Source organism: Eleginops maclovinus, chromosome 11, assembly GCF_036324505.1.
Source record: "Eleginops maclovinus isolate JMC-PN-2008 ecotype Puerto Natales chromosome 11, JC_Emac_rtc_rv5, whole genome shotgun sequence".
Taxonomy (NCBI): domain Eukaryota; kingdom Metazoa; phylum Chordata; class Actinopteri; order Perciformes; family Eleginopidae; genus Eleginops; species Eleginops maclovinus.
In genome coordinates this window covers 6,974,045-6,997,638 of record NC_086359.1, presented here as the reverse complement: position 1 = coordinate 6,997,638, position 23,594 = coordinate 6,974,045, and the positions used below count along the sequence as shown (strand labels likewise).

Below are 23,594 nucleotides of genomic sequence, written 5' to 3'. Positions count from 1 at the left end.
ACAGGCAGAATCAAGACAAAATTGCATCACTAAAATGAGTCTGTGCTACAGAATAGTACTTTTATGTGTTCTTACTGTACCTTTGGGCATTTTTATTGGCATCAGTAATAAGACCGTACTGTTGTATTCCTGCAGAGAGTTTTATGCAATCAGCCAGGTGAGGGTTTCAAGTTTGTGATGACCATATTATTACCACAGAGTTCACTTGATTCCTTGTTGTATATTTTGACTCTACATTCTCATATGTTAGCACACAGTAGACACGCTCTGAGATTTATACACAGCTCTGGGAAGAATTAAGAGACCACTGAAGCATTATCAGTTTCTCTGGTTTTACTATTAATAGGTGTTGGAGTTAAATGATTTGTATTTTGTATTGTATTATTGTTCTGTATACTGACAACATTTCTCTGTGTTGGAATTCAACAGTCCCTGGAATAGCTGCCAGTGAAACATTTGGACTGGTCTCTTAATTGTTTCAAGTACTAATTATTTAATAAGAATATAAGATATATTATTTTTTGGAAACATCTTTGTTGCAGCAGCGTAAAACTAATCAACGCATTGCAATTAGAAATGAAAAGAGTAGAAATAAACAATTCTAAAACAAAAACATCTCAAAATAGAAATAGAAATAAACCAGCATTAAAGAGTAAAACATATACAGTTGACTGTGAATATAGAGAATGTACATGCACACTTTACACTTACACTTTACATTGTACATTTATATTATATTTTCATTTAATATTCCATTACATTGCGCTATTTACTATCCGTATATTTCTAATTTCTAATTGTTTTGCTATGCTTCATATTGTATTGTACTCGAAATGTCGAGAATAAAGTTGAAATATTATGTCGACTTTAATCTCGACGTGTCGAGATAAAACTCGAAATGTCGAGAATAAAGTTGAAATTAGTTGGGAGACATAGCAACCGCTCCCACAGGTCCTGCACTGAATCCGAAATGGCTTGTGTAGATCATTTGGTCAAATTATACTTCCGAATTGGATTTAACAATAAAGAGATCCTCGCTGTTTTAGCGCAGAACCACAGTGTGGTGATTAGTGTAAGAACCATGCGTGACTCAAACTGCACCTGTGGAGCGGTTGCTTTCTCTCTGAATAGTTTTCAGTGTCAATTGACATAAAGTCGAGATTATTCTCGACATGTCGAGATTAAACTCGACATAATATTTCAACTTTATTCTCGACATTTCGAGTTTAATGTCGACATGTTGACTTTAAAGTCGCCGTGTCGACTTTAATCTCGTCACGGCAAATTTTGCTGCGGTAAGGAAAACATTTCACAATTTGGGATAAATAAAGTATTTCTGATTCTGATCTATAAACCGCCTGACAAATGAAACCCTACTGAAGGGGCCAATTACTCCAATTATATTCCGATGGCTGCCCATATGTATAAAATCAATGAATACAGTAAAAAAAAAGATTGTGTAAATGCTCTTTCCAAATACTTTCGGTTCTCAAAAAGATCAATACTTTTGGTGCACAAACACATTCAGCAGAGTAATGTTGTTTTCCTCTGGGAAGAAACACCCCACTTTATTCAATTGTTTTTCAATAATGAGCACTCCCTTTACTTGTGAGATTTTGAGTCATTATGGGCAGCTGGCCTTCTGTTAAAAAGCTGCATTGTTCCGCTCTAATAAAACTGTAAAAACAACAAACTAAATACATTATAAGACACTTCTAGTTCTTGAAACACGGTTTGTTCTTCTTCAAAGTTAGCCTACGTATTGAGAGGAGTGATAGATTGGGTATATTGCTCATGTGAAAAAAAACCAGTCCTGTGTACAGTGCAGTAGCAATGGCAGCATCAACATCACCCGGGAGACCTTCTTGTTTTCCTGCTGCGTCTCAATGCCTCATTAAATTAAACGTTCTTTCTCCAAGCCAACATCGAGCTGCATGTGTTTGACTGAATGATCTCTGTCTCACTCACTGTTGACCCTCCTCTCTTTGAGGCCACCCTTACCTGGCTATCATCCTTTTTGTATCTCACAGTGACAGTATAGGAAATCCATTGCACTCTTAATAGGGGAACAGAGGATGTGTAGATCAGAGTCAAGCACATGTCTGCCTTCTGCCTCTCTCGCCGTTATAATGAGGCTATTGGAAGAAAACATAACAAGCCAGATAAGATTCATGCTGACCAGTGGGCAGATAAAGGCTGAGTTTACCTCAAAGAGACGTGTGTGTGTGTGTGTGAGATCTGTAAGGACTGATTCAGTGTGCTTTTGTCATCAACGTATCATTTGTAAAAGTATACATTTAAAACAGCATGTTACTTTGTACAGCATCATGGATTAATTTTAACTGTCAATATACAATGTGTTTGTAGGTGAAACAATAAAATAGGGTTATTTTAAGTAAATGTGACGACTTAATGACTGTGTCTGGATAAAATTGAGCATGAAAAAGGACCTCATTAAATACAAAACTCTGATATATGGCAACCGTGCATACGCGTGTGTGTGTGTGTGTGTGTGTGTGGTGCCTGTGTTATGAATATATTATGGTTAGTTTTTGTGTCAAGCATAATCATACACTAAATTGTTAGTTTTCACAAAGTAAGGGCTGTCTTTTTAGCCTTAAGGGACCCATGTTGTAGCCTACATTTTGTAGTTATCAATAAGCAATGTGGTGATTCTTAGGCAAGCGGAGCTAAAAGGATCACATTTCTGTTTAAAAAATGTAAGGATTCACGGAGGTTTGTTCATTGACGTTGAAGATATTTAGATAGTCATGAGCTTCCTCATGATGTGCTCATGCTGGGTTAACCAGTCAGAGCTGTGCTTTGTGAAGAGATCTTCAGTGTCAACTCTGCCTGGACTGGAAGTTGTGGTAAAGGAGCATTACAGCTTGACACATGAATCAGATGATAAGAGCCGTTTTTAAAACTAGGATTTCTGTTTATTGAATCTTGCAGCTTCCCCCCGGGACGAGTAGCTTTTCCCCAGATCACTCTTAAATGAACAGTATATGTCAACACATCATGCGACATCATACTGCATCATGTTGATTCTGGGAATCTAGGATTTTTTGGTGGCAGCAATGATTAATCTGATTTGTGAATACCACCCTAGTCTGCGATCATTCTACCCTCACCCTGTATAGAAGCCTTTAGAAAAAGGAATTGCTTCCTGCAACCAAAAGAAGTTAATCGCATTTCTCCTCAATATAAGTTGGAGAACATTTCTAAATGTCCTTAGCTCAAATAAATCTGATTTCTCTGACCTTTTGCTTTTGTGACATTTAATTACAAAAGCTACTAAGCCAGGAAGCGTGTGACCACTAATATTTAGCTCTGCCTTATATTTAAGGAGAATATAGAGTACTATATTTGAGAAGTTGTATTGTACAAAGCCAGAGCTTTACCTTTGTGTCCTTGTAAAAATAGACCTAAATTCAGCTTTTTCTGAAAAGGATCAACTGAATATAGTGTATATAATGCTAACTTTCAGCCAACTCTTCCACACTAACCATGCTTACATGCAGCATACGTACACACAGGAAACCACCTTCTTACTTTGTATGAAAAAAAAAAAAAGTACTCTGTCCTTATCCTAACTAGAATTTGCTCTCATCTTATTGCTGCTCTCTTTTACCAGCTGGAGAAAAGCACTGTATGAAGTATTCATGAAGCCCATGTTTACCCCTGACATAAAGTAAAACTGTGAGGCATCTACCCTTGGTTCAGAGACGATAGTGAGATCTCTTGCCATTCCGGCCTGATCCAGCTTGAACTGCAGCTCACACTTGGATAATGGGAAGAAGTTTATATTTCAGACCTTAAAATTGATCAAGGGCATGAATACTGGCCAAATGATATTGGCGTCTGTCGGTTTTCACAGATTTGAAATTAGTTTTTTGCAGAAAATAAACAGAAGGAAGAACACCTGTGAGTTCAGGCATGTTTATTTCCTGTAGTGCTTTGTACGAACAAAAAGGTGCTATCAAAGGGGACATTCCTACCTGGATGATTTGTCATCACCTTATAAACGTCTGTTAACACCTTTCACACCCCAGATGCGACTAGAAATATGTTCCCGCAACCTCAAAAACAAGCCAAAAAGATGTCACTCTCCCCTCTGACAGCTCATGATTCCTACCACTGCCTTCCCTATGTCATGCTGTGCTTAAACAACACCTAATATCTCCTTGTAAAAGGAGGTGATATTTTGTTGATCTGACTTTAGTTGCTATGTTTGACATCAACTTTGTGATGGCAGCTCCAACAGCTGCCCGGTCTAATTACTGTATGTAAATGACAACAGCACTGCCACAGCCAGCCTCTCTGGTGCCGGTTAATTAATTTCATATCTGCAGATCAGAAATGACTGTCCTGAGGTAGTTGTACACCAGTGCTGAATACAAAGGTAGCTCCACCCTCTGCAGGGGTTGCATTCAATTTGCTCACAGCAGGAGTCTTATCACCGTCAAAAGAGCCAGTTTAGATTGGAAATGTGCACACACAGAAATTAGCATACAGTTCACTTCAGAAGCAAACATAACAAAGCAGAGAAATAGAAGCTTTATCTCGTCAGTTATGAGAGCCAGGAAGGAGAGAACCTGCATAACCCAATTTATGGATTTTTTGCATAGTAATAATATTATTTATATGAATATTTCTAATTCATGTGGTTCAGTTTATTAAAGGTCACTATAACTGGAAAAAAAACGTTTGTCATTCCCAATTATCCCAGCATAATGTCTGAATGGAATAAATTATAAACATGAATTCATCACTTCTCTTGTTCATGTCTTGACTGTATGTTATCAGTTAGTTACAGCCTGAGCTTTACATGAATTCATATTCAGATAGTATCTCCATTAAAACAATTTTGAGGTTGCCATAGCAAATGCATATACACATACATATATTGAGGATAACTGTTTGTTTTTTAAAGTTTTGAGTTTATTATTTGTTGAGAGCGTAGCTGAAATAGTGCAGCCGTATTCTACTCACAGCGATGTGTGCAGTGAATGAAACACCCATTAAACCTTTATTCCGAAAATGTTTTAGTACACAGTCCTTGATCATACTTAACAAAGCTTTTCTATCTTCATTAGACACCTTTAAAAACCGAAAGTCTCTCCGGATGCATTTATTGTAACCAAAATCATACCTGGGTTCAGAATCCATTTTCCACAATGTCAAGATGACATTTGTGCAATCACTATGCCAAACAAAACAGTTTTCTTTTCATACTGAATGGCAGAAGATGGCTTCCAATACAGGAGACCGTGGAACTCCAATGCTTTTAATTCAGCTTTTGTTTCTTCAACTCAAAATATTTCGACTTACAATCCTCTTACCTGCTTTATTAGGCAGATATGACTTCGTCACACTGGTGATTTATTTCCCACAAAGGCTGTGTCACGTTATTCCATGTGAATACTGGATGCTGATTTTTCCAGCGAGCGAGGGAGTGATGACACTCCCGTCTGATATGTTAGCTTCTGTTACGGGAAGTTCCTAACAACATTTCGTGTTCAATCTGCAAACACTTGGTTGTGTCTTTCAAGGGGCTCTGATTCCCCGAACAAGTGAGGAGTTTGTGGATATGTTTTCCCCCTTAAGGACACTGTGACAGAATGCATGGCTGGTTGATGAATCCAAACTAGCTCTTCAGCAGATCAAACTCTCGACCTTGTACAGTGTCTCCAATCACTGGGCCACCCTGCTGTCTGACACTCTGGGAATCACTCAGTCTGAGAAGATGTATCCAGCTGTGTAACCACCTGTGTAACCTTATAGACACTAACTGGTCATGGCAAAGCTGTCGTGTCCTATGTAATCTTTAGGACCGAATTAATGATCTTCTGAGTGGAATGCATTGTGAACAGTGAACCAATTGGGGTAGATTTTTAACCCCCTCGATTTTATTGATGAAAACATCAACATGTGTTCATAATTTTTGGTTTTAAAAGTCATCAAAGATAACAAAAAATGCAAGGGGTGCAAACAGCTGCCAACGCTGTGATTTAGATACACTGCAAAATGTATCATGTGCAGCTTTTCGCGGCTGATACTACATCCATGAAATCGAGTAGAAGTTGGTGTTTTGTACATGCTGACACACAAACAAACTGTGGTGCAGGTAATGACTTAAAGATTTACTTTCCATATTACCTACAATAGACTTTATTAAAACCTGCCTGACTTTCTTAGCAGTTTTGCTAAGACAGATCCACATCACCGTGTTCCCAGATCTCAGAGGTTTTTTGATTTCATATCCGATTGAAATGAGGACGCGTCAAAAACAAGCGTGATCCTTTGAATTCAAATTTACAGTGATGAAATCCCGAGACAGCACTTATAAGGTTTGTGTTTGACTGGCTTAAAAGGTGAATCGTCTAATCAAAACTGTGCACTGCCTCGATCCATTTAGTAATCCTGCATTCCCAGCCCATACATCATAGCTCTACAGCTCAGTTGAGCTCTAGTCCTGGTGTAAAGGTCAGTAGCTCCAGGCTGTCCTTCTGTTTGCCTGCATTTCTCTCTTTTTTCTCTGCCTCTTGAATGCCTAAATAAGAAAGGTTAGTAGAGTCCGCTGCTCTTGCTTGAAAGGTCATGTCGGATCGCAGACAGGAAGCATCCGGTATACTCTTATCAGTATTATTTGTCCGGTAGTTAGCTTTGGCAACAGGTACTCTCTCTCGGAGTGTGGCTCCGTGTCCTGTGAAGATCTCTACTGGCAGCACAGGCATCTGATGTTGGCATAAGTAATATATTGGTCTGTTGAGAAATATTGGATTCAGTTTTTTGTGTGGAGAGAAGCACAACTCCAAAGGATTGTGGGGAAGCTTTGCTGCAAGTGTTGATTATTAGCCAGCTTATACACTGGGTATAGGAGGGTACCAGTGGTCCCATTAAATCGAAGATTCAGATCTACAGAGACAGGTGTGTGAAAATAAATCTAGAGGAAATAATGATATTTTTAGAGGCAGATGTAACCCACATTGCAATAGTCACCATCCTAGAAAATGAAGGTGTGCCTTGTGCCATTAATGGTGTCTTTATATATTATCAAATTCAACCTAATAAAGCAAAGCCAATTTCGTTTTGTCATTACCTCTTAATGCCATGCACAGGAGAACGTTGTTGACCCGGCTTAGGCTTGGCATGTCAGTCAAAGTGGAGGGCAATTAAACTGACCTCTCTCTCATGAGAGATAGAGCCACATTGAGCCCAAGAAAGGAGGTAGGATCAAGATAAATTTGAAAGACTAGGGAGCTGAAGAGACTATGAAAATGAGAGACAAAGAAAGTAGAAATGCCACCCTTCAGGGATCAACTAAAGCAGGAAACGTGACACAGAGAGAGAAAGAGGAATAGAGAAAAGGGAATTGAGTAGAATGGATGTGAACTGGAAAAGAGAGAGCAAGGAACTGAAAGTAGGAGAAAGGGTGGAGGTGAAGTGAGGGAAGGACCTAAATATAGCCATGGAAATCAGAAGAGAACAGCTGCCTCTTTCCCTCAGGAGATACATTTAAATCAGGTCTGGGTGGCCAGAGGGGAGAATGGGAGAACCTACTCCACTGCCCAATTAGGCACACAGAGCACTGCACTGTTCTAATATAACCATCATTGTGGCCCCTTTGGCCCTTTCAGTCCCAGAAGACGTGTTTCAGCAGACACCGGCAGCAGAGTTAAAGCAGAGGGATCCCCGGACTATTGTAACTCTGTATAGGCACAAGTGCCAGTGGAGGGAAGAGGATAAAACATAGAAAAAGGCAACAAAAAAAAAAACGTATGGTGTGAATCAATGAATGCTAAAATGTGTCCCCTATAGGGCACAATTAGTATTGATCTCAATCTGTCTTCAACTTCAGCTGTAAGAAAACGTAATAAATATTGATGACATATCTACATGATAATATGTGCTATATATCATTACATTTATTTGCAATTTAAATGTTGGAGTATCATTTTTGATAATCTTCAATGAAAATCTAGATGGTTAAAGCCTCTATTTCCCGAAGGGGCATAAGCCTTTGGTGTAACATTTAATCAACCAAAAGTCATATTTTCTTGTTCTTATTCTTTGAATTAAATCATTTTCATATTTAATTAGAAGAGCATATATTCGGGGATGGGATCGACAATACAACAGACGAACGTATCCACAGAATGACTCCATTTTCAATTACATGTTCCAGTCATGAGCTAAAATTATACACTGCATCATATTGTTCAGAACCTTACACAAAAAAATCATCATTGCCACCATTGGGTATGGCAGCTAACCATTAAATGTCCTTTGTGGCCAGCACAAAGGGAATGAAATGTATCACAGTGGGCTGCATGTCGCCCAACTGCGTGAGTGAGAAAAATGAGGAAAAAGTAAGTGATTTAAACAGAGCAAGTAATAAAGAGAGCGAGGGCAGGCGCAGGAGAACGGTAAACCATTGGCAGATCATGCCTCATGCAAAACTTTCATGAATAAAACATTTTCCTAGCCTCCCATTGCTCAGATCCATTTTTCCTCCGTTTGCCTGCTCTTCCCTCTCTATCTCTCACACGCATGATTAACCTCGGGAGGCCTTAATCAACACTGGAAATGACCCATGCTCCTTGACTTACCTCTCCCTTCCTCTCCTCCTCTCCTTCACCCCACTCTCTCTCCTCTCAACACGTCCTTCACCGCAGGTCTGTCAGTGGTGGGGTTTGCCTCACCTGCTTTCCCTGCAGGCAAGCGCTATTTAAGGGTTTGTTTATCTTACCTGTGCAGTCATTAACTGGAGTAAGGGAGACATAAAAATGTGCCTGCTGAATGAGATCTAATACATTAACGGTGTTTGAAAGGAAAGGTATTAAACAGCATCAGGCAGGAATGGATTTTAAAACCTCCTCAATTTGAGATATTTTTCTTTCTCCATATATGATTATTTCTTTCTTCTTTTTTCTTTGCTTTATGATCCCATCCTAGGGGGTGTTGGTTTAAGATGAGAGAGCTAGCTTGGGATGAATAATCTCTCTTACGTAAGCCTTTTCTCACACACTGTTTAAAACTTGTCCTCTGGGTGTAGGGACAGGGATAGATTTATGGTTATTATTATTTACTTGCTCACAGCCATTCTCCCACCCACACACATACATGCACTAAAGCATACACACACTCCTACAAATGTGAGCTGTCCTGAAAACTGCCAGGTTGCCATTGACAAACCAATTGCCAAAGCGACCTGTCCATGGTGCTAAATACTAGCTCTACTCAGAGTTGGAGGTCAAACCCAATTATATAACTGTGTTCATCTTTCTGTTTCCCTCATTGGATGCAGGCCTTACACACACAAACCCACATGTGCACAAAAAAGTCCACCGAGAATGTTTTTTAATTGGTCTTCCCTGTGTAGCTGAGGTTTCAGGGATGGTCTCGCAGGCTAAACGCCCCCTTCGTGTTCTATGTAAGAGTCCTATGTAGCACACATAAGTGACACAGCACTGGTATCCTGGCTGAGCATTAGCTTTTTAATTAGCGAGTTAGAGGTTTTGCAAAGTCATGAACTCAACTTCCTCTCTTTGTCCTGCATATTGAGCCGCTGAATTTCTCCTCCATTGATAGAAACTTTTTTTCGTTTTTTTTCCATTTATTTACATATTCGAGAACCCACTGGGTAAAAAACCATTATAGTTTTTAACTGCATAGGATCTTCTGAAATGTATTAAGCACATTTAATTAACAAAGGAACCTTACAAATCAAGCGATCAGAAATCTACCATCGGTTTCACTCTCTCTCTCTCTCTCTCTCTCTCTCTCTCTCTCTCCCTCCTGATGCATCCTCATCTCCTCTAACGCTTTTCTCCTATGTGTCGTGTTACAGGCATCAGCGGTCAGTACCCTCTGGTTCAGAATATGACGGTGACAGAGGGTGGGACGGTGAACATGACCTGCCGTGTGGAGTATAATGACAACACCTCCCTCCAGTGGTCAAACCCAGCACAGCAGACCCTCTTCTTTGGAGACAAGAAAGGTACGTTTGGGAGATTGACAGGCAGCAGCAGCCACACAACAGATGCAGTCTTACAAAGTATTCCCGAGTAAGACGTGTGGTAACTGAGAAATGCACAAAACACACAAAAACAGGATTTTTTTTTTAGGCTGGAAAGCAACCTAAAAAGCTCCTTGTGTTCCCGTGTGTTTGTCACTTGAATAAGCCGCTTTTTTTTGTTGTGTCATAGCATCTGTCCCACATTTCATGTGTCTGTGTTTTCCTGGCTGTGCTCTGTTTTAACAGCAAGTTCGTTCACGGTATATAGAAAAGGACGCAGGCCTTTATTCTTGGGATGGACTGTATGTGGCTACTATTATTTTTCAGTTAATCCATCAACCTTACACACACACACACTCACACTCACACTCACACACACATCACCTACCATTAACAGTTTGAGTGCTTTCTGTTGTTTGGTTTGTCTCTTTGTTTGTTTGTCGGTGTGCCGTCCATTTGACTGGTGTAACTTGTTTGGATTTTAAGATCAGCAGGGCACAGAGAGCAGGCCACTATAGATTGCTGCAAAGCTTTTGTTGTATCCGTTGTTGATTTATATCCTTCTCGTGATCAAGGAACGCCTCGGAGCATGTTGGCATCATCCCATAGAAAGAAAGTGGTGGATCAAACTAGTTTTTCTGTACTTTTCTATCTGAGTAAAAGACATCTGAAAAGTTCAATGTTGTTGTTTAAATCAAGTTAGAACATCTCAAACAGCCAACATACTTTCAAAGTCAACCAATCACCAGTGCCCTGCAATCCTTTAGTACTTATCTCGTACTGCCTCAAGCATACACAGTGCAGTATGAATTAAAATGTAGCTAAAAGAACAAAGCTAATCACCTTAGGTCTGGATGGTACAGCATAATGGCCTTGTGCGTAGCTGATGGTGTGAGAGCATTCAATGGGTTTCATATCACTTCAAAATGTGTAGTACAGGATGAACAGTGATTTGGCATTGGACTCTACCTTGCTTGTGGTGGTGTATTTTTCACACTAATAACAACATAATGCGCTTAGCACTCTCAAAAATGTTCAGCATAACTAAAGTGGAATTTTGTAGCCAAAAAATTTGAACAATGGATGTTAGGTTTTGGAAGGAGAGAGCCACAATAGTGGACCCTGACCAATCTGACTCAATTTCAAATGATATAAAATTAATGAGACAGGCTAAAAGCGTTTACTCAATTAGATAGTTCAAATGTATTAATTTAGAACCACTTTGCAATATTAACCAATACAACATTAATTAAGCTAAAATGACCATGGCTTCAATATTGTCTGAACAAACCTTTTAAAGGGTCCCTATTGTGCTCATTCTCAGGTTGCATAATGGCATGTTGTGCCTTTACTGGGACATGTCTCCATGCTTTAATGTTCAAAAATCTCTTTATTTTTCTCATACTGCCTGTGCTGCAGCACCTCTTTTCACCCTCTGTCTGAAACCAGAGCCCAGTCTGCTCTCATTGGTTATCTGGCTGGCTCTGTTGTGATTGGTCAACCGATTATGAGATGTCCCGCTCCTTAGCCTATCACATACAGTGTATCGAAGCTCTACGCAGTACAAGCACAAGTGTTAAATAGTGATGTCACTATGTTAAGGAAATAAACTAATGAGTCCAATGGAGGCATTTCAGGCAAAGGGAACGTTGAGATTTTACTCTCTGCAGACCATTTACATGCATACAAACCTATTTAATGCACAACAGGAAAGGGAAAACCCCAAAAAGCACAATAGGGCCTCTTTAATATAAAGTATGTTAAATTAACTATAGAAAGTTTTGTACTAATTATATACATTTAACAACCTCATCAACCTGAAACTCCTCATGAGAATAAGGTGAGCTGCAGAAAAGACACCAAGCTCTGTATACACAACACTTTATATACTGGAGATCTGCACCGTGCTGCAGAGAAATTCCTTCCATTAAACAGATACAAGCCCTTTTATTTTTGCACACACACACACACACACACACATGCTGTGGGTGTGGCACACAGCCACCAATGTTTTAATGGCTAATAAGTACAAAGGCTTTATGCCCGACCTTTCACACCCTCTTCAGTAGAGTCCCCATAAAGAGGATTCATGGGTGTTATTTTGTTGGTCCATGCCTGCTGAAATGATTGTGCCCTGTGCGTGTCTCGGCTGGGTTAGTTGAGTGTAATAGAGTATGAATCACACTCTCTTGTAAGTGTCTGGATTAAGCACATATGGGATTTACACAGTCTTCTTCCATTATCCGTCTGCCCATTGGGCTGCCTTGCATTTGTGTGTTTGTGTGCATGTGTGTGTCCGGGTGTGTATGTATTTTTGCATGCAGTTTTGTGAATGCATGCAAATCATTTCAATTTTCAGCTATTTACATTTTCACTTACCGGAAAGAGCCACGGTAAAAAGCTGCATTGAACATCAAATTCAACAGTTGATGTTCTCTGCAGGTTATTCCATATCACACCAGGGGTCGGTTTTAGGAGTCCATTTCATGACATTTCCTGTGCAGAGAGATTGGAAATGAAAACGCAGCCAAGGACTCTTTTTATTATCAGAAAAGCAAAGGGATACTACTGAGACCTTTGAATTGCTATGCTGTTTTGTGCTGCTATGTTGGTGTGCATGCATGTGTATGTGTCCGTGTGCATGGGTTTTTGTGCTTTGGGATTTGTCCTGCTGAACGTGGCAAATTCAGATGCACATGCTGATGGGAGTGCTGAGATGGTGAGTGTTTCCAAAGTGCCACTGGCAGTGTGAGAAAGGAAAGATGTCTCAGTTGCAAACGCCTTTGAGCACAGTAGGTTTCAGATTAATTTTCCTTACTGCCTGTTGGGAAGAAGAAGATGGGGATTAGGAAAGCACACAGTTGCTCAAAAATACAACCTCAACTTGCCAACTTTTTGCATCCTCTGCTCTGTTACAAGTAGTTTCAAATATATGTGTTTGTTCCTTATGCTCGCGTACAAGACATTTACATAACGTACATTATTTAAGGTCATTGATTGACTCCACATAGGTAAACACATGTTTTTTAACTGATTTAATATAAGTGTCTAGCTGTCGTTGCAGTATTTTGAAAAGACAGCCTAATGTTTTAAAGCAGGCCTCTGTCTTGTCTGTATGATGGTTGTTGACCTTACTCAACAGATTGATGGTGCACATGTGGCTGCCTGTGCATGTGTTTCATCTCAAAGAGTGTCACTTACATCCTCTATTAAATTCAGCCACAGAGCATTAGCATGAACATATTGTTTTTTTCAAAGACAACTTCAGAAACTGACTCCATTACAGTCCTTTGAGTGGTGCCGGTTCCGCCACTGTTGTTGTTGAATGTCAGAGCTGAGGCTCACCTCGAAGACGTTTAGTCGGATGAAAGGGACTCCTCTTGCCTTCCGTCCTCTCAAACGTGCTCCGATGGTTGTGAAGAGTTGTTTGAATTTCAAATAAGTCATTGTCGGGTAAGTAGCCAATTTTGCCCTTTCTATCACTAACCACTGAGGGACTTAAGCCTCAACAGCGAGAGAGAGATGAGCACTGGGCAAGAGGGATTCTCTCTTTTATAAGATTCAAAAGAGGCTAATATCTCTTTACAAATTGCTCTTTTGGTTACAATGTAATTCAAGACCTGATAATAGCTTTATTTCCTGGATGGAGAAATTTTGCAGTGAGGCATAATTACAATGTATTCGTAATTCCCGTACGAGAAGGAACCGATGTGCAATTACTTTCCAGGCTAAGTTTGCAGGCCTACTGAATGGTCTCCTCGTGTGAGAGCATGGGCTAAGGTATGACATTACAATATTTTATCCAACATGGCTACTGTAATTTGCTAACCCTTTTTCATCCCTTCTCCTCGCCAACACCCATATCTGTATTTTCATTTTCAATCTATTCCCTTGATCCCGTTCCCCTGTCTTTGATCATCTCTCCACCTTCTTGGGTCTGGCACAGGGTTGTGATATACCTCTCCTTAAAAGTAACATAAAGCATTTGCCAGAGAGAATCTGGGGACTCCACAGAATAAAACATTGACACTGCTTGTTTAATAGTCGTGCACTTATTCATTCTTCAAGGTCATACTTCAAAAGTCTTGTGTTTCCTCTGGTTTTGATTATATTTGTATTCCAGACTCTCTTTCTGATCTCAGTAGATACTTTCCGGAATGGTAGTGGCAACTCTTCCACTAGTTTACGTTATACCCTTATAGTATTTTGTTGTCAGTTTTTTTTCTCTGGGTTTCAACTGTGTCTGTTTCTAAAAGTCTCATTTTAAAAAAAAATCAAGAGGCTAAATTTAACAATTTGGATGAATCATCAAACATGATTTTTATTTTATGGTAAATAGATGAGAGTAACACCTACGTTTTCGTCAATCACGTCAAAAAATCAAGATAACCGCGCCGTTTTTAATCTACAAAAAGCCCAATTATGATGGTTAGACAGGAAAATTATTTTAAAATGTCATTGTAGATCGATGATCTGCGTCGGTTTATAGTTGAATTTAAATCAATAGGGATATATGAGGCTCTTCCTGACTAAATTAAGGCCCCGCCCACTTCCGGGGGGAAATGCCGTATCAGAGCGAAGAGGAAAATAATAGTTTGTTCATGTCTTAAAGCTGCTAAATCATATATTGCACCTCAAACAAGAAATAAATCCGGAGTTTCTTTACTTCCTCTACAGACAAAAGGACAGTAAAAGAAACGATCTAATTCAGAAATCACAGTTTCAGTGTAAGCCTGCTGCCTGCCACTCATCCTCCAGCAGAATGACCGGACATCATTTACCTATTGATTTAAATTAAACTATAAATAGATGCAGATCATCGACCTCCATTGAGGTTTTTTTTTATAGTTTGCCTTTCTAACCATCATAATTGGGAATCTGTATTGACTGCCATTCAAATGAAAGCAAATGTTTTCCCCCAAAAGTGGGCGGGACTGTGATTTCACCAGGAAGTGACGTAGTGTTACGCTAATCTGTACAGTATACATACAGCTATTAGATAAGCAAATCCATGTATCACGTTTAGATCATTTGCATGACGTCATGCATGATTCAGATAAAGTGGAAATGGCTTTGCTTTCGGCTTTTGGTCTCAGTTTGTTTTATGGAAAAACAAACCTACCATGAAAAGGTCATGATGACTCTGTGAATATCACTTCAGTCTGAACTCAGTGAGTCACAACGACCTTGTAATAGTTCATCAATAAAACTACCTGCAGCTTTTTGATGCACAAGCGGTACATTTATTAGGATCCCCAGTAGCTTATGTAAAACGTGAGCTCCTCACTAAGTATTAAACATATTATGCACATGCTCCTATAGATATCCAATTTTATATATTATATATTATTCATCCAAATAAAAACATTAAATTCCACAGCACAAAGTGAGCTCTTCCACCTAAAAATGTACAATATAAAAATGAATATGAAATGTGGTTACACGCACGAGTTTAACTTGATTTTTGAAGCTTGTTTCAATGTGTGTATGCAACAATTTCTAATAATAGTATATGATATCTTTTGCAAAATTACCAAAGTGCCTACTGTCGAGTGTAAAGTGCCTACTGGTGGACATGTCTGCCCACGCTGTGCCATCTGCAGTTAGATTGGATCTGTTTAAACATTAAGATTAGTGTTCTGGGTGAGCAGCTAAGGGCCAACTGCTCGTTTTAAGGCCCCTGAGCTGCTAAATATGAAGCTATTCGAGTGCTCAGATGTCAAATATTCAGCTGTCTGAATCAATTTGCTGGCTGTTTTTTGGGTTGTGTGAGCATGTGTCTGTGTGTATGTCAGTGCACATATTTGTGTGTGCATGTGAAATGTTAGGCATTCCACCTCGCTAGTATGCAGCCATGAGAGCTTTGATGCATTCAGAGTATCTGTGCCTGAGCAATTTAGGGGATAGGCTTTTAAAAGTTTTCCAAAGTAAATAAAAAAATAAATGCTTGACAGAATTTTTTATTGAACAGATAGCAGAACTTTCTCTCAAAACTTAATCTTCATGGAAAAGTTAAACTTTTCAGACAGCTGTCTTTTTGTATTTTATTTCCTGGAAGAGTGCTTCTATGAAACATCCTTTCATATCGGCCCGAAGATTGGTACGGTGTTCTCTCTGATAGAAAAAACTTGACTGTAAATCTCCAAAGATCCCTAACAAGTCCCCTCTCCCCAAGACAAGCACCATAAAACATGAGAGGAAGGAAAAGTGAAAAAAGGAGACGGAATATAGGCCTTGGTGGGATAAAGGGGAGGAATTAAGGAGGCATTTTATGAGAGCTTTCGGAAGCAGTTATCACCTGTGAAAGACACAGACAAACTTTTCTTTGACCTTGAGCTTTCTGCGTCTGCTTTCTTTGTCACCACTCTTCGCACACCGAGTTTCTATACAACATTCAGCTTTAGTTTAAAAAGAAACATATTTTTCTTCTTTCTTTTGGTTGTATTTTGAATTTGCAGCCGGTATAATAACAAAAATTACAGATCTGCATACTTGTGATTTGGCTTTGTCGTTATGCCAATGGATCAGAGAAACTGATGTCAAGTAAATGTCAGCTTTGTTTCTTTTTCTGTACAGCTGCAAAGCAGGTTATTGGAGAGAACGAGTCTACATTGTCAAATGAAGCAATATATCCAGTTATTACTGCCTTTATTAGAGCCACTTATCATCTGCAGGGTGTACAGAAAAATACCTGAGGCAAATGGGAATAATTAGCTCACACTTATAGTGGCAGGCTTAGTCTTTCTCTCTTCTGGGAGAAAGTTCTGGAGCACAGAGTAAAAAGGGAATGAAACCACATTTTATAATAGAATTGAAGAGTCTTTTTTCGCATTATCGAAGTGATAATGTAGCTCTACAAACACTGTCCATTTTCTTTCAAGAGCTTTTGAAGGATAGCCATAAAGGGTATCCGAGCGAAAATATGAAACTCCTCATAGGCCAAGGCATTTGTTCTATTGTGGAGCTGGAGGGGGGGGAAATGTATGCTTCGGCAAAACACAATGGGGTCTGTAGGCGAGAGCTGTCTCCTCACTGACCCGCTTCACACAAGGACTTAATGAAGTGGGGCTGGTGGAGGTGTCCCACTGAACTCTGCATGGCAGGTAGAAATTGATGAAAGGAAATCATTTCTGTCACAGGAAAAAAAAAAGGAATCTCCACAAGCCAATTACTGTATGGAGTATGGCACATTTTACATTTTAAAAAGCTGGTGTGCCTTTCGGAGAGGTAGACCAGGTAATGGAGGTTGAGGAAAGGCTGAGATACAGAATATACATTAAGCTATTCAATAAACATAGCATTCTGGGGCTTCTCTCTCTTTCTCTCTATCGCTTCCTCACACTCACACACACACACACACACACACACACACACACACACACACGCTCATACACAGAGAAGCTCAAGTCTCCAGATGGGTTGTTGACAAGGAAAAGAGAACAGTCACATCCAGACACAGGCAGCTGAATGTATATTCTGAAATTTGCACTTTTCTCATTATAAAAGTATGTCAGTTGAATGAGCAAACACCTGCCAAGGCTCTATAGTAATACAGACTGTCCCTAGATAGAAAGGGGGGAGAAGGGAGATGGGGGAGTAAGGAGAGGGGAGACCAGTGGAAATGCTTGGAGAGGAAAGGGCAGGAGTGAGAAGAGAGACGGGAAATACAGGAGCAAAGTGAAATGTGCTTCCATCATAGGCTGGAACTATTTTCCTACAATCTGTATGTTGATACAATCAAACACATGCACACACTCACTTTTAATGATGGAGACAAGCCGTGAAAAACTACAATTAAGCTTTCACCATTACAGTACGTTTGACGTAGTCAGCTTTTGATACCTAACCAAAATACTAAATCCCTACCTTCTATTTGTGCTTGGAGCAGGGTAAAAAAGGTTGTTGTGTCGTGTGTTTCTGAGTGTTCTTGTGGAGCACTCGTATGTTGCTTTGCAATACAGTCTGATTTGCGACATTTCGAATTTTAAAAACACAAATAATTGGCAGGATGTTTTGAAGAAGGTAATGTAGGAAGAGGCTTTCATTGGAAAAAAAGCTGCTGAGTGGGAGGTGGGAGGAAATTATTTGGTGGAAATTTCCGTACACACCTTTTTAAAATTTGATTAACATGCTACTCATTAATGTTTCAAAGATTGTGATTGAATGTAACATCATACTTTCAATAAGACTGTTTTACCAGCTGACTGAATGAATAAAAATGTCACTTAAAAGAAATTAAAAGAAACATGACATCTTTGACCCTCTCTCTCTGTGCAGCTTCTTTCCGTCTCACTTTTCCTTTTCAATGATGTGCCTTTCTTCTCATCCTTTTATATCATTTATTTTCCTTATTTATAGACAAAGTTGACTCTAGCCGTCTTTGCTCTAACCCTTTTTGATTATAGTTTTTGTGAACAGAGGACCTTGTGGTTTTGGTGTTATGATCGTTTATTCTCTGTTATCTGATCGGTCATGGCTGCATTCAGGGGAACCTCAGCCCGGCCTCTGAGCGGACGGTCATCCGCCAGCAGAATAAGATGAGGCATCTTTCCGCCCTCACTGCTGTTCTGATTACCTAACTGCATCACTTTGGCAAACTCATAAAATTGTCACGTCTCAAGGTACTTTGTGTTAGTTCTGCTGAGATTAGGGAAATCGGATGTATGAAACACATCTCTCTCTCTCTCTCTTTCTCGGGTTTTCTCTCTCTCACACACACACACACACAAGATGTAATCTCTGTGTACTTCCGCAGCAACATGGAGGTGCATTGACCAGTAGTTGCAAAACAAATCAAACTTTGCTGCTGACAAGTGCAGCTTTTCTTTCAGTCTCTCGTATGTTCACGGAGAGATGCAGAGGAAGGCTTAATGAGCAAAAGTATGATTCTACATTCAGTAAGTAGTTATTGCGAAACACAAATCCGCCGCGCTTTGTTGTAGACAATGCAGTCGTCTGTGAACACATCCAGGATTCACTAATGGTCTCTAATGGATAACAGGTAGCAGCGGCGCCTTCATAGACAAAGAGCAAAGGATACATTCCTCTCCACTCGCTCTATCGATATGCAACCTTTAACTGGGCATAAAAAGACAAATCGAAGGTTACGTTTATGTAAAAATCATATTGCATATTTGCAAAATCTTGGTTTTCATGTTTCAAAGGGAAATTGAATAGTATTGAGGGGGATCTATTAGTAATGGGGAATTCAATTTGGTTCAAACTGAAAACAAAATGCTACATTTCACCAAATTGTTCAAACTATAAACACACAATAAGGTTACTCATGCCCCATTTGAAGTGAGACAAATTTGCTATGAATCAGAAACACTGAACAGACAAAGCCACTGATTTGGGCCTTTTTTAAGGTTTATTTCATGATAAAATGTTTAGATTTGTTTATATTTCAACTGTATTATATCCTACCAGTTATATCAGGATTTCATGGTAATCCAAAACACCTTTCATGTTTTTTTTAAATCCAACCTTCCAGGGGGATCAGGTTGATCCTGCATCTTGGCATCTAAACTCTCCGCCTGTAACTTAACGCTTAAAGCATGATTGGATTTCTAAATCCAAAAACTAATTTAGATGATCAGGATCTTCCTATTCAATAATACCGGTAGAACTTATATTAGTATGTATGCTCATTGCTGTATCATGCAAACAATGATCTACAGTACAGGAAGTTTCTATATTATCAATCAAGTTTTCAGCCCGGTCACGTTTCACTTTGGCCCTCTCATCATTAGATACAGATACAATGTCATCACTAAGGTGTCATCACCTTGCATAAATAGACCAACAAGTCTTAGAACTATCAATCTATCCACGTCAGATTTGTCTCACAAATGGCTGCTGAAGGAAGTGAAGCAAGAAAGCAGAGCTGCACTACGACAGCCAACAAGCCTGCAACAGTGAATGTATTTTCTGACATTTGCCTTCTCACATTTCTTTGCCCTAAGCAAATAAGACAACAGTAGAAAAGCAGCATTATTTAAAGTGTACACATTCATAGGTTAGAGTCGACAGAATGAGGTCTGTGGGGGTTGGAGGAAGGAGAAAAACTGACAGAAAGAAATACAGAGGCAAAGAGAATGTATTTTCTGTCTCAAATCCAAATAATCTATTCTTTGTCTTAGTTTCTTCTTTGATAAGATGGGGTTTAGACCTGTGTGCGTTTGTCTATATAGAACTATCCTTTGAGGACAGCTCTAGGAACATTAACTGAACTTGCAGTGCGTTAAACTAGATCCAATTTCGGTGGTCTTGCATTGATGGCGATTCGTACTCACCCATTCGCACGGAAACAGGAATGTGCTGTCACCAGTGCCTAGCGTAAAGATATGTCATGTGCTCATGTCGTCGTGTCACGCCTGCTCAGCTCAGTACACATCCTGCAGAGATAAGCGGTGTTGCGAGGAACTGGAAAGGACAGAACAAATGCAATAATAAATGAGAGAGAGCAGCTGTCGTTTAGCCCAACTGATTACATATCTACTGCCATTTACTGTAGGTGTTTAGCGTGGAAGCGGCAAAGCAAAGCTATCCATCCCTCTGCAGACCCAATGACATGAGATAGTGTGCACGCTGACATTTCTCAGTATTTTTTCATCTCTGTGATCATTGCAGCAATGCATTCACAGACGCTGAAAAAAAGGAATGCAGCTCAGGTGCCAAACCCCTCCATTCAGTCACCTCCAGGGCTAGACATTTACCAGTGACTGACAAATTACAGCCGTAAGTGGATAAAAACACGGGTACTGTGGCAGTCTGCATTGATTTAATCAATCAAATGTTATGAGTCAGACTCGAATCGATGCAATTAGTTGTCACAAGTTGCTAAAAAGCTCTCATTAAAGTTAATTGACTATTACTGTTATTGACATTCTTTTTAAAAAACAAAACACTTTTTATATTTCTGTAATTCTTATAAATATAATAAATTGATGTATTTAAAAATGAACAATAGGTTTATAATAAAAAGGTTTCCATCATGGTTTGAGATAAAGTGCAAGATTTGTGCAGATAGGGCAAGGTACAGTATGTGGAAAAAGAAACACTACTTTCATGCTGGCTCAAAGCTTCTTGAGGATGTTGGAACACCTTTTTCAGGTCTTCAGATACATTTCATATCATTTCTCAAGATTCAGCCAGCCAGCCACTTTTTGAAAGTACTTTACAAAAGGTATTTTTTGATCTTTGTACGTGAGAACCCAGGGTGACTTATTTTTTATATAATTTCCCTCAAATTACCTTAAGATTAGAACTGCTTGTGGTCTCACAGGAAAGAAACCCTAGACACTTTTTTACAAAAAATCATCCTCTCCTCCTCTGAAGGCCAACAGTCACTCACCCACACACACACACACACACACACACACAAAAACACACACACACACACACACACACACACACACAAAAACACTGCACTTGAACGAAGTGTGCTCAGAGTCACTGTGATGGAGAGATGCTCATATTAAATAAGGTTTTTAGAAAGGTGATGCACTTGAAAATGAAAGGCTTGCAGCCAAGGCCAGAGAAACAGAATGAATTTACTTTTGATCACCCTCAACAAAGAAAATGAAAGACAAGATTATTTTTTGCTGTGTTGTTTTGTAAACTAAAATGCAGCCCTTTGAATACAACAGGCAGGAATCCCGTCTTTCTCAAGGTGTCACCCCATTCTGGAATATTGCTCCCAGTGTATCACAGATATGAAGTAGAAAGTCTTCTTTGAATACCATGGAGTATGTTTCAACAAGCTAGCCAATTTCAGCAAATCCATTTCAACTCTCACATCTTGCCAAATTCTCATTAGGCCTTCTTCTCAGCCGGTTATTGCAGTATTGATTTCCATTCCCGTGATGTCTTTTGAAAGATTACATTTTCATATAAGTAAAATGTCTACCATGGTTTCCACCAGACAAGGCTATCAGTCATGTTTTCTGTAAAGGTGCTCTGATGCGTTCATTTTCTGGTTCGACAGAAAGTTCTGTTTTGAAGTTGTATTTCATTTTTAGACCTTTTATGCATTTAAATACATTCATAGATATAGACACTACGCAGCCTGGTTTCACTAGCTCAAGCTTTTCACATTTTACAATCAGCAACCCCTATCACAGAGATTAGTATTTCAAATGTTTAAGCAACACTGCATATTCGTTTGTGTAAATGTTGCGAATATCTGAATTGTCAAATGCATGTTGGTGGGGTTGTAAGTGTTTAATGTGTTTGTGGTAAAGATCAAACTGTGTTTTTTCCAACAGCACAGGTTGAGCATCATACTTAAAGAGAGACAGGAAATTATTATTAGACCACAGATCTTTTTTTCAGATTCACGCTTTGCTGTAACCATCTGAAATTGGTAGACTTGTCTGTGGGCCGCCTCCTCCATTGTTTCTGTGCATTGTGTTCCCCAAGAGACAGAAAAAGTACTTGAAACACATCGACCTTCACACGGTTTCTATCTTGTAATGTTTACTCACTGTCTGTCTGTCTGTCTCTCTGCCCAGCTTTAAGGGACAACAGGATTGAGCTGGTGCATGCATCGTGGTCGGAGTTGACCATCAGCATCAGTGATGTTACGCTGACGGATGAAGGCATGTACACCTGTTCCCTCTTCACCATGCCTGTGAGAACAGCCAAAGCCTACCTTACTGTTCTTGGTGAGTACCTTTTTAACATGTAATACAATTCCTGCTTGAGGGAAATGTTCATTTTTAAATATATTTCATAAAATCAGTCTGTAATAACGTTGTTTGTTTTTCCACAACAACCTTTCCGTGCGGGTTTACCGTAGAAAATGTATCCATAACAGGAAAAGTGGTATATAAGTGAGTGAGTTGTATCCCACTACTTAGGAAACTGTTTTGGGTTTTTTTGTGGGTTAGTATTTCAGAAAAAAACTAAACCTCAATTAACAATGGATACAAATAGCCTGTTGCTTATGCAAGCGTCTGCTGACAAATAAAAACATAATCTTCAGTAATGGTTTTGTAGTGATCATCACCCCACAAAACATAACATTGTCTCATTTCCTTCCACTGGGATTATTATCTTGCCAATTAGTTCCTGCTAATGTTAATAGATGTCCTAGTGCACTCCAGGACCATTAGCGGGCTCTCTATGTTAACAAGCATTTAGAGAATACAAGATATTAAAGGCCACAGCTCAATAAGGATATGGAGAAAATTATATTTCTGTAATACTGAACAATAGTTAATTGCTGGGAGATTTAATTAACATAGAAAAATATGTCTGTTTCCCGACAGTGAGTGCTAGGAATGATAAAAAGAATACATTGGAATGTTTTTGAGAGGAATAAATACCCTACTATTGGGAAATAAAACACTCCAATTATTAATTAAATAGATCTAAAAGAGATATCACTGAAAACCACTTTTGTTTTTTTCATCTTGCATCACAAATTGAGCCGTCATTTCTTTGCCATGTCTTGAAAATGCTTAAACACATGTACAAATATACCACAGTACATACAAATCCATGATACACAAATGAGCAGAGAAACACAAACACACATAATGCTCCACACTCACATGCATACACA

At 39.3% G+C, this 23,594-nt stretch overlaps 1 protein-coding gene across 3 annotated transcripts in view; it reads left to right on the top strand.

Moving 5' to 3' along the window:
• Positions 1 to 23,594, top strand: part of cadm2a (cell adhesion molecule 2a) — a 180,350-nt gene that overhangs the window by 120,587 nt on the left and 36,169 nt on the right. For all 3 annotated transcript variants that reach the window (XM_063895524.1, XM_063895525.1, XM_063895522.1), the window contains 2 exons: positions 9,857 to 10,006; positions 22,540 to 22,692. In XM_063895524.1, coding sequence (XP_063751594.1) covers positions 9,857 to 10,006; positions 22,540 to 22,692 — 303 coding nt within the window. The remainder of the gene's footprint in view (positions 1 to 9,856; positions 10,007 to 22,539; positions 22,693 to 23,594) is intronic.